Source organism: Centrocercus urophasianus, unplaced genomic scaffold, assembly GCF_019232065.1.
Source record: "Centrocercus urophasianus isolate 14NV4802_14NV808 unplaced genomic scaffold, USGS_Curo_1.0 seq_13, whole genome shotgun sequence".
Lineage (NCBI taxonomy): Eukaryota > Metazoa > Chordata > Aves > Galliformes > Phasianidae > Centrocercus > Centrocercus urophasianus.
In genome coordinates, this window is record NW_024884475.1 from 23559942 (window position 1) to 23576451 (window position 16510).

General features: G+C 34.7%; 1 protein-coding gene across 1 annotated transcript in view; it reads right to left on the reverse strand.

Annotated features, from left to right (window-relative positions):
- The window catches only part of CORIN (corin, serine peptidase), a 117794-nt gene that overhangs the window by 14213 nt on the left and 87071 nt on the right, over nt 1-16510 (reverse strand). The window contains exons 12-16 of the mRNA XM_042812146.1: nt 12485-12630; nt 11025-11132; nt 5923-6036; nt 5169-5279; nt 3534-3663 (exon numbers count right to left, since the gene is read on the reverse strand). Coding sequence (XP_042668080.1) covers nt 3534-3663; nt 5169-5279; nt 5923-6036; nt 11025-11132; nt 12485-12630 — 609 coding nt within the window. The remainder of the gene's footprint in view (nt 1-3533; nt 3664-5168; nt 5280-5922; nt 6037-11024; nt 11133-12484; nt 12631-16510) is intronic.

Here is a 16510-nt window from a genome sequence, read left to right on the forward strand (position 1 = left end):
TTTATGGCTTAAGAATGAATCATGAACAGACTCTTATTTTATCTTTGCACCTATCTCCCTACTTATTTAAAAAGTCAACTTACATAGTATGGAAGTTAAAAATGCATGACAACTATTATTCTTCCATATTCACAATTTAGAGGAAAGAAATTATGGGAATTTGACATGATTCCTTATGGATAAATACAGGCTGACTACCATTAAGATCTTATACTTCTATAACTCTTTGTTGATAACTGAAACAAGCAAGCAAGTCTTTTTTTCTTTTTTTCTCCTTTTTAATGACATTTAACACTTTTCAGCATTATAAAGCCATACTCCTACACCTTCACAAAACTACTGGTTACAGTTTGGTAACCAGATCTGCCATAGTTATGTACCTTAAATGCTCTAGGATGAATTTCAGCAAACCCAGCTCGTAATTTATAACCTGCTCTTTTCTTACTCTAGCCCTAATCCTTAAGTCCTTACCATCTCAGAAACATCATGTTTGGTTGCAGTTTGTGGATGTTTTTTTTGTGTGTTTTATTTATTTATTTATTTATCTTACTAAGAAAACTAAAATCCACTCTGCCTTATGCATTAAAAAGGTGCTTGCAAATGGAAAAAGTAATATTTGTGATCATTTCATTGCATGAATGGTGGAAATGTTAAAAAAAAAAAAAAGAAATGGTTTCAAAGCATTCCATCCTGCTAATTGCTGATCACTATACTCAGACAGAGTTTACAGTATAGTTTATAGTGAGAGCTGAAGAACATTATGACTTGTATACTAAATGATAATTAAAAAACAGCAGGAATCAGGAACTAATTTTAGCTGATGAAGTTAATACTTTACTCATAATTAAAAGTAACATAAATCTGAATACTTCTGTATGACAGAATGATTTCAATACCTTTTTTTCTTTATACTATTATGCAAATTATCTCAAAAGTACCAAACTTCAGAATGAAATATTACCCAAAACTGGGTTCCTTCTCTCTTCAAAGTAACATTAACATTTCTCTGTTCCACTTCTACAATTCCATTGTTTTCAGACTTATGTGACAACAGGCTTGAAAAAAGAAGCCTTGTGTTATGCCAGAATGTAATGAATAACATGTGTATGGGCACTAATATAAAACAAATTAGTCCTATTTCAGAGCTAAAACAGCATCTGTTTCCTGTCTGTATAGATTTAATAGCTGTGTACTTCTAAACTCAGCAAATTCAATTTGAAAGCTCTGGAGGAAAAAAATAAATAAAAAAAAAATTCAATGTCATTTTTACAAGCTAAGACTTAACACAGCTTGGGAAAAGTATCTATGTTTAACCATTGGAATAACCTCTCTTTGACTGACAGTATTCACATATTTTTTTCTAGACATCACTGATTACAAATACATTTTTACTTAAAGAAAGGAAAGTATCCAATCACGGAGGAAAAAAATATTATATGACTGTATTATTAATATTTTTTGAAGTAAGTATCATTATTTGAAAAGAATTAAGTTGGAATTTCTTCAATAAAGTCCTCTCCAAATAACTTTACATATTTTAATATACTTACGTATATGACAGATAAGACAAACTATCAAACATAAACTAAAATGTCTATAATATACTGCATCAAGTCTCTGTATAACTGTATATTAAGATTTATTATTGCTTAAAATCATTGAAACAAAGTCTTCTACATCAACTACAACCTGTAATGTCATTTTCAGTAAATCTTACTTAATAGTTACTTGTTTTTGCCCCTAATAAAATAGAGATCATCTAAATAAATCTCATATTGTTAAAACAATAAAATTTAAGAGAATCCACTGGACAATGTGAATATATTCAAGGTAAATCAAGCATATCATACGCTTTGTCTAGAGGATCTAGAAATCTAGATTCAAACATCAAGTTCCAATCCTTTACTGTGTATGGCATTTGATTTCCCAAATGCCATGTTTATTCTTGGAGAAAATAAAATAGGTTACATTCAGAAACTGAATGCAACTCTTCTACTGTGGATAGAACAGAAACACTGAAAGATCTGTTTCTGTGATACTTTTAGGCACTTTCATAATCCTGATGCAGAGTTAGAAACTAGTAAGAAAACATAATTAATGTGAGAAGAAAAAAAAGATTATTGCTTCAGCACTTTGACTACTTGGTCAAGCAAAAATTATAAGGAATGTTACAGCACAAATATTGAGTAAGAAAAGATTAGGAAGGAAAAAAGCCAGACAGGAGCAAGTAACTGGTCTTCCATAAATACAAATAGCAGAAGCTAGAGCAGAGGAAAGAAGCAAAAGGAGTTGCCTGTTTCTGAGGATCACCAGGGGTGCATACAGGAATGGGAGCAGCAGCAATAGGAAGTAGCAGAGCTTAGTGTGAGTTTTTATAAATAACTCACTATTTTGTTAACACCTATAATTGTATGCTATAGTGCTATACCAGGCCAGATAGATAATTTTACCCCAGGCAAACCTTTGGAAAAAAGGAAGTTATCAGAATTTTTCTAATAATTTGTTTTTCATTTTCCTGGTAGCAATCTTCGTAGAGAAATTAAGAATATTCTGTGTTAAGACTATGAGATTTAGGCCTTAAGAAATAAAAAAATGTGACTGATGTAAAGATCATCAGTTTATTTTTAGACAAAAAAAATTGCAGTTAACTATTTTTGAAAGCACCAAAGGAGATTAAGCCTCTTAGGAAGTTATATAAAATTAAAGCACAGAGATAACTTCAATATTATTTAGATATAAAAAAATCAGTTAGATTAGTATAAGACTACTGTGCGTTAGGAAGGCAGATAATACAGAGCAGGTTAAGTGCAGACAATGTAAGCCAAGGTCTTTATCCTCCTGTGTCTACTAAGGAAAGTTACAAAGAATAAGATTGTATGTCAACATGTGTGGTGACCATAGGCAGATAGAGATGTCTTAACCCAATTAGGGGATCAGACACTGGCAGAATATCCTTCTATACCATCAAGCTTGTTTTTTCTTAGTAGAAGACAGCATTGAATGTCAAAGCTGATGACAGTGTGCATGAAATATGAAAAATCCATAGAGGCTATTTCTTTTTTTTCTGAGATACACCCAGAAAGTTCTACCATTACCAATTCTATGTTTAAAGATATCTAAATTAAATATATCTGTTAGCCTATTACACTGTATTTATTGTAGAACCCAGAGATACTTTCCAGTGTTCTGAGACACAAGTCTGCATTAATTCTTTAGGAAGACAGAGTAGCATACTTCCAAACAATTTTGTACCTCAGAAATAACTGCAAGATTGAATATTGATGTTTGCCAGGACATTACTGTCTTTTCAAGACTCTTAACAATCACATAATGCTTATTAAATGGTGAAAGCGACTAGATAATTGTTTTTGTTTTTATCTTAATTCACAAAATTTCTTTATTTCATTTCTCTCTATTATTTCCATACTAAGCCTAATATTGCATGGGTCACAGTGATCAATGATCATTCACATCAACATCCATCACTCCATCGTCCTAAGAAATTCACCAATGCTACAAACTACTGACCTTACCCTAAACCCATTTGATTGCAGGCCAGTTGACTCAAGTTTTCTTGCCACTCATCAGCACAAACATGATTATCAGCAGCTGACCTGTGAACGGTCAGAAACATCAAGGAATTCATGTTTTTAGACAGGGTAACTGTAAAGAAAAAGAAAAATAACTTTATTGTTATTTCACATTATTTGTTTTACGCATGGTATATCAAAACCTATAGCTACATTTTTCCAAGAGGCTGTCGCTTCTGTTGATTTCATATGCTCAATAGCTTTACAATTTAAAAACAATGCAACTATGGCTACCAGAAACTTGATAACATTGAATAGCATAAGACACTAAACAGCAGACATCTAGAGGACTAGAATAATTGCTAGCAGAGGTTAATGTGGGTTTCTGATAGTCTTAATCTTGTTACATACTACTTTACCCCACAAATAATTCAACTGAAATCATTAAGGTAGTTTGAGAGATGGATGTTGCTTGATGTAGGAATGATATCTTTGTTTGACTCAGTAATTTGTATCGTTCTTATCTACTGATATGTTGGTGCAAGTAAAGAAGAAAAAAAACCAACAGCTTCTTTTAACAAGAAAGATCATGAGCATTATTTCTTTCTCAGTCTATGTTTAAAAGCGTGTAACCGACCCTTATCACATGTAAAAAGCATCTCAAAACGTCCCAAATTGCACAAGTAGAAATCTACATCCTTCTCTTTCTAAGATTCTGTAAAAATGTTTGCCCCAGATACATGCTGATTTTAGTTAAATTGCTCTACTGATTTTTGTGTGAATAGTAGTAATCTTAACATAGCCTGTCGCTAAACATTTTTGCTATATGCTAAGGGGCTTTTGCTTTTCTTCCCATAATAAAGTTATGTATCAATTTTAGAGTACACCTTTTCAAATATGCAATTTAAGAACATTTATTGTTTGATACACACATTTTATTAAATTTTGTTGTTTATTAATGTTAATGATTAATATTTTTAATATTTGTACTGTTCAATATGAATGCAAAATATTTGCTTCTGTAAGCAATAAAGTGCATTTTTCTATATATAAAATTAGTTACAAAGCATCTCAAAACTTAGTAATATGAACTACTGTCATACATAAATGCATGCTAACTGAATTCTCAGAAGATATACTGCAAGCTTCCAATGTGCATCTTTTTAGTGCTTTTTTTTTTTTTTTAGTCTAATTTAAATTTAAAGAGAAATGTTTAGAGAGTTCTACACATAAAAACACAAGCCTACTCTGTATGTGGTTGACATTGGCAGTTTACACCATACTTTGGGGACAGTATAATGTACATACATGCATGCACTGGGAATCTACTATAACTATTTACCTCTTGTAAGCTTGAACCTGTACCACTGCATTCAGTGTGAATTTCCCATTGAATTTCATGAATAAAGGATCAGGGCTTAGATTTTTTGCCTAAACAAATTCTACATCTGCATGCCTTCTTCCTCTCTCATACGTTCACAGTAATTTCCTGATTTCACACATCATTTATAAGTTCCCTGCAGTGTTACTTTACTTGTTTCTTTGCACTGCGACACTTAACACTGAGAATTTCCTTTCTCTCCTTTTGCCAACCTTCTTGCCTGCTTCACCAATTTGAATCCAGTCCATATAACTTACCACAGTCCCATTCATCTGAGCTGTCACTGCAATCTGCTTGTCCATCACACCAAAGCTCACGTGGCACACATTCGTGGTTGGCACACTCAACCTCATCCTTATCACAAAATGCTGCAAGGAGGAAAAACACAGTTCGCACTGAGAAAAAGAATAACCAACATGAAATGCACATAGGGACTGGAAAAAAATTTAGGGGAGAAGGTAGGCATGGAACAGATATGCAGCCCAGGGTTTTCCGTAGAATTCCTCATGCAGTTGATAAAAGAACTTTTTGTTGTCTGATACCAATGTCAACTCAAACTGAGCTTTCATTTTTCTTATTTTCTCCATGCAGATGAAAGTTGCAGAGCGGCAGGTGTATAATCTCCCTGTAAAGCCTCGCCTCATCTCCAGATATCAGATATGCGTATATATACAGTCTTTTTTTCCTATTTCAAGGAGTCCCCTGTTCAGCCAAGCTGGTCTTCTACCCCAGCTGCTTAACTGGGGAAAAGAAGCATGATGATGTGAAGGAGAAACATGGGGAATAGAGAGGGTTGGAGTGAGCAAGGAGACAGCAAGGATCCAGGGATGTGAACACCAGAGGACAAAAGGTGAGGAAAAAGAGGAATTGGTGCCAGAGAGTGAAAAAGAAACAGAGAATAACTATGCCTTTTTGTCTGTATAGAATGATTTTACAACCATTTGCTCTTTGCCACAAGATCCTAAAAATGCAACCAGCCCTTTGCAGAATTAAAGCCACAAAGACTCTTACAGCAGTTTTTTTCATCCATCATGTCAGGGCAATCTGGGAAACCATCACAGATCATTGTGTGCTTGATACAGAGCTTCTTCAAAGGACACTCCCAAAGACCCCTTTCTCTACAGCCTGGAGGCAGAAAAGCACAATTTTCAAATAATTGCATGCAATATCAAATCAACTATTTTATTTCTTCTTAATAATCTTGAAACATTCAAAATATTTTCAGTTTCGCCATTAATTTTAGAAGTTAACTAGAATAGTCACTAATGAAAAAATGGAAGGAAGATTGACACAATGCATGTTTGTTAAATGGATATAAAATGTATCACACTGCTTTTAAAATAATAATCCATGCTGTGCTACACATGCTGTAAATAATGAATTAGGCATTAGCTCCCAAGTCTCAAGCCAGATCAAATCATTACTCTTCAAATGTTTTTATTATGTATGTAATAAATGTAAATGCAAAGGTAGATAAAGTAAAAATATTTACATTTAATATATAATCATTTAAAATCCTGAAATCCATGGCGTATTTAAAAGCATATTATTTTGACTGCTCTGAAAGTAATGCCTTCTAGTTTTTCCTCCATGGAAGCAACAGCAGATAGAATACAATAACGCAACTTGATAGAGCAAATTCTCAGCTAAAAAGAACTATTTTTTAACATAGGAACCACCATGAGCCATGTATTTTTGCTAGTGATGAACAAAATCCTAGTGATGAACAAAATCCTACACAGCATGCTTGCAAAAATTTGCACCAGCAGGGATGATCCACTGTTTATATCGCAACTGCTGAAAATGCACCACTCACTGCACCACTGTGCTGACAACCACTCTTTTGCCTCCATAAACATTCATCAAACACTGATGAATGCCCATGGTGCAATTTTTTCCACATGGAGGAATTCGGTGACATGTGTCACACAGCAACAAAACATAATGGAATGTTGTTGAGAAGGTTCAACCTCTACTGCCAACCTGCTACATTCACCTTCAACATGAGCCAATATAATAAAATAGAAGTCATTACTTTTGGAGCAGCCTTTCTACACAGAATTTTGATCTTTCAAAATTAAATCCTGTGGCAGTATGGAATCCCAAAAAATAGAGCAGAAAAATGTAAATTTTTTTGGCAGTGCAAATACAAAACGTAGTGCAGATCACAATGAAAGGTAGAGAGATACTTTAAGTGTTGAGTGTAAGCAGTTTTCTCAATGTGATCTGGGCAGTCTGAAAATATTGGGAAGAACCTGTGAATGTATGAATATTCAGGAGGAGTCATTGTTAGGAAGGGAACAAACAGTATGATTGCCTTTTCAGGGTCCAGCTAACAAGCCTCACTTGTTTCAAGAGGAATATTCGTAACTGTGTCAAAGCGCTTTGACAGTATAACTTCTGTTTGTCAACCACAGGAAATTTGGAATAGCTTGAAGCAGATTATAGGGAAAAAAAAAATCTTTTCTCTTGTTTTATTTCACTACTTGTTTTTAACCAAGTAATAAAGCACCTTGCTGTGACACTAGTTGAACAATGGAATACTTAGACATACTAATATTCTACACACCTGACATTCTGATTTTAGAGGAAATCATTAAAATCTGTTCTCCTGAATAAAATGGGTAGTTTGATTGCCTTGTTTGGTCTGTTCTAGAGCTGACAATGCTAGTTCTCTTTTTAATCCAAGCTCAAATTCAGGTGACAGTCTTGGTGCACCCTCAGTCAAATAGTTTTGATCTCTGCTCACACTTGAAACAGCATCACTATTTTCTTGGATCTGGAACTGCAGCAATATATCAACATTAAGTCAGTAAGAATATATGCTTTTTCTGAGTATTATTTCAGAAGTGATTATTTTACTAATATGAACCAGTGAATCAACACTAGCTCATGTGATTACTGGAAGAATGTACCCAAGTTTAACTGTCACTGGATGTGCAGAGGGCTTTATTTATTTAGATTGAAGAAACCACATTAAAAACATTAAGCATACAGATAAATAAAATCCTTGAACCCATGAAACTAATTTCACATGACAAAAGACCGTTCTTGAATATGGCCATTTTCCAAGTCTCCTTCTTGATAATATTTGCAATAACCACAAATGAAAAATTAATTGAAACCAATTCTAATAAGGACCAAAGAATGTCAGTCATGTTAGGAATCTGATATGAAAGCAAAATAAAAAGCTTTAAAAAATCTAATTTATCAATCTTGCAGTTTTTGAGCTGAAGTGTTTACAATTAATTAAATTCATGTTTGCTTTTTCCCTTCATCGCACATTATAGTGCTATATTGTGAAATGTTCCATGACTTTGCAAAAGTTATTTTTGGGGACACCATAGGCAAATAGAGACAACTCTCCGGACAAAATTACATACTGAATTCCCTGTTCATTGCAGGGCAGTTGGACTAGGTGACCTTCCTTTCAAGGTCCCTTCCAACTCTAAGGATTCTATGGTTCTATGAATTCAGTGTTAAACTCTACTGTTTTATTGGAAAGATTCTGCTTACTGTTTAGAGTACTCTTATTTCTCCTCTCTCTATACATCATGTACAACATATGTTGTTAATTTAATGATAATTAAACAGAAGTGAAAATGATGGTAGGAAAACTTGTCTGTATTTGTATTACAGGTACTCACATATGATTTTACCTTCGCCATCCTTCAAAACATGAAGTAATTAACCACTTGTTACCCATAAATATATTTGCCCTATAATTATTACTAGGTCCTTAATATGAAGTCCACATATTTTTATTAAGCTAAAAAGCCAGACTCAGAATTCAGACTGGAGAAAATAGTGAAGGACAATACTTGTTTTGAATATCACATCCTCAGCATCATTAGTACTCTTTTAGGACCCTCTTCTGCTCTCTGCCGGAGGCATTGTTCAGCAGTCAGTAAATTAATATGATCAATTACAATCAAGCATCTTTAATACCACAAACTCTTCACTTCTTTCTTAATAATAATTTTAAGAAATCAACTTCCTCACACTTTTCTGAAACACACTAAAAGTCTCACATTCAAAACTCCGGTTCAAATTTTCTTCTCAATATCTAGAGATATTCAAGTCTATTAAGACTTGACTTCACTATAGTTTCACGGATGAAAGTTCCCCTACAAAGATCACAAGGAAGTATGACAGGAATTCCTAATGAGAGGAGAAAGGGTGTGCTGAACACAGCTCCACTCTTCATGGGCAAAATATACTTTATTCCCATTAGAGTGTTCTATCATACATTTCTGGAAATGGTAGCTTAATCATCCAAACATGTAGCTAGTCTCTACCAGCCTCCTCCTCCCTGCACTGGGAAGATATTCCAAAGTATGAGATCTATGACTCTCATTAAAGCCACTTCAATAATTTTAATTTAAGTGCTTGCCTAACTGTTTTTTAGTGCTATAAAATTTCAAACAATGAAACTAAGAAAATGTGAGCTAGTCATTTACATATGGGAAGATCAACACACAAGGAATATAAATGCATCAGAGATGGTTAATTCTGGAGCTCTACAAGGACTGTCTGTTCTTCAGTAACAACATTACCTCTGGTCAATGTAATGTCACTCTGACAGCTATAATTTCCCAGCAGATAGAGCTTTCCGTATTTATAGATGCTGATAAGAATTCTGCTGCTTGCTAGTGACATTCTGTCTAGACTACAGAGACAGAGAGAGATCTATTGGAAAAATTAATGTTACGTATTAGGACAATATTTCATTTATTAGGATAATAAAATTATCATAAAAGACACATAGAAATCAGCGTTCTAAGGAGTTAAAACAGTGACAGCAAAGAGTATTTGTTGGGGAGGACATTCAAGACAATTGATTCAAAGGCAAAAAGATTATCAGCTCTGAAATAATTACTCTGATCATCAGCTTTGCCTTTGAAATCCAAAACTGATCTAGATTTAAATCCTATTTTGATTATCAAATCTCTCTCTCTCTCTTTTCTTTATTTTTGTAGGGGGAGGTAAATGGTGTAAAAGAGCAGATAGAATACAATCTTGATTTGAAAACTCCTTGAGGCTTAGAATACATTGCTCCTTAGTGATAAATCATGCCTTGATTATACCCATCATTAAAACAAGCTTCTCTTATAAAAGATAACTTTAGAGAAGTGACAAGCTTGAATTTTAATCTAGCTTCAGCTTTCAGATGCTGGATTTTTGTGTGTGTGCAGCAGAGTGTAGAATCTTTCATTACCACAGATATTTTGTCTCCTTAACGACTTCAGCTCTTAATCTACTTTCTGTTAAAGAAACCAGACTATACACCTTAGCCCTATGCTGCCAGAATATTCAAATCCCTTACCCATCTTCACATCTTCTCTCTAAATTCTTTATGGTTTGTAATTGTTCTTTTTGCCCCTTGTAACAGGACTACATGCAGAACTCCCAGAAGCCAACACCTTATGGTAGGAAGTAGCATAAAATGCCTTCTCAGAATACTCCTGCTAGTACGTACAAGGAAACAGTGAACAAGATATTTGCTGCTTATTCTCAAACTCAACATGTCCCCTTAAGCAAAGAGCCAAGAGGTTTTCTACAATAGATTTACTCTGATATGTACCAGAGAAAAAAATCTCTGGTTATCACTTTATACTTACACCCATGCCTAAAGGTTAGCCAGAATCCACTAACCATGTGCTAATACATGCCTTGTGTTAATATACCACAGTGAGAATGTTTCTACACATACGTTTAAAACTGCATTTACAGATTCAAGTTATAAACCCCTAGGAAGATTATTTTAGCTCATTATAATTTCCAGCAATATCACAAGAATTAAATTTGCAGCAGTTTTTATCTTGATTACTGCATGAATAATCAGATATCATAGGACAAAGCTAGCAGAATCTCAATAATCAAATATAATAAATTGTGCTGACATTGATAAAGAAGAATTCTTGCTGAAGTATTTTTACAGTCACTAGTCTTTAAAAAATTGCTTTCAAATACATTTTGTCTTGCAGAAAAAGGGGCTTATTCTGTGAACCATCATGCTACGGTTCAATTAAGTGAAGAAAAACAAAATATTCCCTAATGACTCAGCTACTCTTCATTTGGAAAGTACCCTCCAACTCATATAATTTATTTACCACAGCTGTCTTCATCACTGTCATCCTCACAGTCAGCTTGACCATCACATCTCCTGGATGCCAGGACACACCTCCCTGAACGGCATTTGAAATGGCTGGGTGAGCACTCTGTCAATGACAAGGAACAGACAGAAAAAAGACTCCACAAGATGAAAGCTAAAGTTTAATCATCATGTGTGTAGTTATTTATTACTGTGACTGTTTTAGAAGAATAAATGACAGAAACAGAAACCTTGTGAAACTATAAATTGGAACCGTGTATTAGGTAACTATTCTTAACAATTGCACTGTGAATGGGGTGGAATGCTATTTGCCATACTGACCATGTTGTGCCAAAAGTTTGCTTTTCCACTCCTACATACTGCTTTATAATAATTAGTAATTCCTTTCCATCAGACTTTTGTTGAAATTTTTTCCTTGTCTCTCAGTCCCATGACGTAGGATTTAATTACTATGGAGTTACACATTTTATACAACTCCCCAGATTATGTATCTGCACATGGACTTTGCTTGAAGAAATGATACTTATTGCTACACTTGCCTCAGTGACTTCTCAGAATGCTTCACCACACTTATTAACAATAAATTTTCACTAAACAAACTACAGACCAAATAGCTATTACTCATTGCTTTCTCTAAGCAAGATCAAAAACTGTGGAAAGATTGTCATCACCGTGTAGGTGAGTGGGAGAAAAAAGGTAAGAATTATCTCTATATTGGCACACATCATTTTTCAGTTTTCCCAGCATCTTCCCCAAGTAAAAGAAAAAGTAGGTCAGAATCTCCACAGACCTCACATGAGATGAGCATGGCAGAAGAAAAAATTGCACAGTCACCCTTAATACATCAACAAAGAAGATGTAGAATCATGTACGGCAATTCCATTCTTTTCTTCCTTGTTCATACTCATGAGTAGTGTTATTGCTGAACTCAAGAAAATGAAATACGTCAGTTGCTACTGACTTGACACAACCCTTTTTTAAAAAACAATAATCATTTAAAAAAAGAGCAAAAAATTGCTAGCAAATATGCTAGATTTACAGCATTTCTCTCAGAGATGTCATGGGACTTAGCTTTTTTAAGATTGCTAAGACTTCTCTTCCTGTTAGAAAATCATTATATCATCTAGACAGGTTTCAAAAAGGAAGCACAAATACAAAGTAGTACAAGTAGTAGGTGTGGTGTCAGCCTGAATTTTCAAACACTGACTTTCAAAGATTGACGGCAATTGATGCTTACAAAAACTTCCTCTTATCTGCAAACAGTAGGTGTGCAAATTCTCTGATAACTGATTTAGAATCATTCCTACAGTTATCAGACAACATGAATGTTTTAAGTCACTCTACATGACCTATAATAATTTAAAGGAGAGGTATAAAAACAAAACCAACCAAAAAAAACCTCCAAAACCATAAACCAGTATCTTCCAAAACACAGTCTCTAATTTCTACTCTACATACCTTCAACATCTTCATCTGGTGTCAGACAAGTTTGGTTGTCTGAGTTCTCATCTGGAAACTGAGTGCAGTCAGTATCCTCTGGCCACTGCAGACCTACAATCCCAAGCACAGACTCACAGCGTTCCTTAGACTGTACACATAATGTCCTGAGGAGACAAAGTGGAGTTGCATAGGATAACTGAGAAGAAGTCTTAGAAATTACCATGTTTTAGAAATCAATAATTCTAGCCAAATTTACAGAAGATGATCAAGGAAAAATCAGTTAAATGGATTTCTATATGTGAATATAAACATCTATAAAGAGAGATATATTGCTTCTGTTGAAACATGAGTTTAAATTACTGTACATAAACTATTATCTGAGTTATAATAACCAAATATAATTACTTACAAATATTTTCTCTTCCATGAGGACGGTAGCAAAACTTTTATAAGAAACACTGTTCTCCATCAAGGAAAAAAAAGTCAAACATATTTTGTACCAATAAGATGTCACCTCTTCTGATGATGCTACCTCAGATACCACTGCACCATGCACATCACCTAAAGAGCAGTATAGTGCTGAAAAAAAGCTTTGTCTCTGACAAATTTTAAGGTTTATAAGAACAGGCAGTTCTAAATATTTTCAGATGCACACAGTGAATACAGTGTAAGAACTGCAGGGCTGAAATACTCTTACTCAGACATTTCTGGAAATGCTGGTTCCAGAAAGACAACGTATTTAAACTTGCAAGCAAAAGAGCAAATAACTCCTCAGGAAGTTCAATAACATCGAAGCACAAATCACCTTAGTCATGTACTTTCATTCAGAGCAACAAAAGCTTCTATCACATCTAGAAAAAACACGAGTGTAGACCTTCTGTTGCCTTTTTTTTTTTCTTATCATAAAAAACAGGACTAATCACATAAACTTATTTCATTCCATCTATACTGATACCCCGTGTCTCAAATTAAACAACATCAAATGTCTCAAATTTACAAAGCAAAAGTGCCTCATTGGAAAATCTCCTGTTAGTTTAACAATTCTTTTAAACATTTAATGACTCCTTTTGCCTGGAATTGCTGCTGATGTGCTGTTCAGTATAACATTCTTGTATCTGCAGTATGTTGAATTCATCTTTGTCTCAACTATCTCTTTTTTAAGAGAGTTCAATAGTGTCAGTATTAACCGTATTGGTATAACCAGCTATGGTATCAGTTTCAAATGCTGCTTTTTACTTTGGTGGAATATTAACTATGCAATCTGCAATGAGAACCTCAACATTCTTTTCACTGCTCCCTCTAGCAGAAACATACCACATATTTGATAGATGACTTGCCGAAGCTTTTATTAAAAATGTTCCTACTATTATAATTTTATATACATACACGTTTATAATTTTCTTTATCTGACCCATAGCTCTCCTGATAAGCTTTAAATCCATTGCTTGCTGGTTCAGCTCCCAAGAATCTGGTGAATTATTTCCTCATAATAGTTCCCTTTCACCTTTTTGAAGACAATAGTGTCTCTCCATTATTGTGTCTCCTCTCTAGACTCAGCAATGCATTCAACTGTACCTTTTAGGTCGTATCTTCCACATCTGTAATTGCTTAGACTTTCTTCTACTGCTTCAAAGAAAGTTCTCCTTTGTTCCTATATTTTGAAAAATATTCAACCACAGGATCATCTCCATTTCTATTTTATTTTCAGTTTCCCTTGTGTCATTTTTAGCTTGCTTTGTATTGAAGTTGATTGAATTTTTCAGGTCTTTCTTCTTGGAACAGCACATCCTATCATGGAAAGCATTTTTTTCCTTTCATCATATTGCCTTTAACTTTTGACTGGTTTTTGTTGCTGTTGTTATTGTTTTGTTTTTATTTGTTTGGTTTTTCTTCTCCTGCAAGCTTGAAGAAATGGAGTGACCAAAACCTAGCATATAGGTCTATTTAGGATCAACAATCAATTAAAGGATCTTTTTTAATTCTTGAGAAAACAAGACATTATCATTCTTCTCAAATTTCATTTTGTTGTGGGGATTATACGAAGTAGAGCCAATGTTTTTCTGCACCAGGTTATTCAACATTGATTTCAGCAGCTAGAATGAAGACATCAGTGCTGCACTATGTTGTAATTGCTGTGTATTTTATTTACCACATACTCTGCAGAGCAGAATACAAAGCGTCTAGCCTGTAATTCTAAAATGATGCTTTTAGTCTGTTAATAGCTTCTGAATACAGAGTACAGGCTGAATTCTATTAGCATGTCCACATGAAATGAGACAAAATGTACCAAAGAAAATAGTCATGTAACTGCAGCCTAGTTAATCAATGTCAATTCATTTATATCTAGTTTGATATGACATCATTTTGTCTTTCCTTTAAGAGTCTTCTCAATATCAAAAATGCTGACTCACACCATTTTATTACCTCAAGTTTCCGAATTGCACAGATTATTTTATTCACTGATGACTAAAAACAAATGAAATAATAATACTGTGATTATATTAAAAAAAAAAAAAAAAAAAAAAAAATCTTGTTAGCTGAAATATCCACTGAAATATCCAAACTGATTCTGTGATTCACATGTTCTCTGCATATTTCTGGACAAGACTGGCCTTTTTCAAGAGCTTGCCATTCAGTTGTCAGTCTGTGGTAAAAGAATTAAAACTTAGGTCATCTTCAAAGCAGTGCTTATCCCATGGCACATGGAAGCCTACTGGAACGCTTTTAGGGAAAAATGCTAATTGGTAATATTTTTACTTTTTAAATCCTTTCCACATTTCTTACTGAATTTCACATTTGGAGTATTGGAAAACTAAAGAAATTGACAACAGACTTAATTTTTTCTTTCTAAACTCCTTAGTCAAAACTCATCTCAAAAAACCTGCAGTTGTGATACTGTCAACAAATCAACAACTGCATGAGTGGACAAGGGAAGAACCACTGGTATCATTTATCTGGATTTCAGCAAAGCCTTTAACATGGCCCCTCACCACATCCTTCCCTCCAATTTGGACAGATATGGATGGGCTGTTTGATGGACAAAAAACTGATTACAAGATCTTACCCACAGAGTGGTGGTCAATGGCTAAATGTCCAGATGGAAATCAGTGATGAGTGGTATCCCTCAGGGGTCATTACTGGGGCTGATTCTCTTTAATATCTTCAATGACATTGACAGTGGGATAAAGTGTATGTTACAGTTGACACGTCCAAAGGATGAGATGCCATCCAGAGAGACCTACACAGGCTTGAGCAGAGGACCCAGGTAGATCTCATGAGGTTCCAACAAAGCCAACTGCAAAGCTTTGCATCTGGGTCACAGCAACCCCACACTATCAATAAAATCTGGAGGGCAAAAGGATTGAGCATAGTCCTGCTGAAAAGGGCTTGGGGCTATTGGTGGATGGCAACCTGGACATGAGCCAACAATGCTGCTCAGAAAACCAACAATATCCTGGGCTGAATAAAAACAAGTGTAGCCAGCAGATTGAGGGAAGAGACTCTGCTCCTTTGCTCTGCACTGGTGAGACTACACCTGGAATAGTGCATCCAGATGTGGATTCCTCAGCACAGGAGAGATGTGAGAGCCACAAAAATTATCCAAGGGATGGAACACCTGTCCTCTGCAGATAGGCTATGTGAGCTGGAGCTGTTCAGCCTGGAGAAGAGAAGGCTCCTGGGAGACCCAAAAGTAGCCTTTCAGTATCTAATGCAGGACTATTAAGAGAAATAAGGGAACACATTCTTCAGCAGTCTGCTGTAATAGGGCAAGGGAAAACTGATTCAAACTAAAAGAAGGGAAATTTAGGTTTATTATAAGAAAAAAGATTTTTATGATACGGGTAGTGAAGCACTGGAACAGGCTGTCCAAAGATGTGGTGGATGCCCCATACCTGGAGACATTCAAAGTCATGTTGGACAGGGCTAAGCAAACTTATTTAGCTGTAGATGTCACTGTTCATTACAGGGAAGTTGGACAAGAGACCCTTTAAAGGTCCCTTCCAACTCAAATGATTCTATGATCAATCAAATTATTTTGATTTT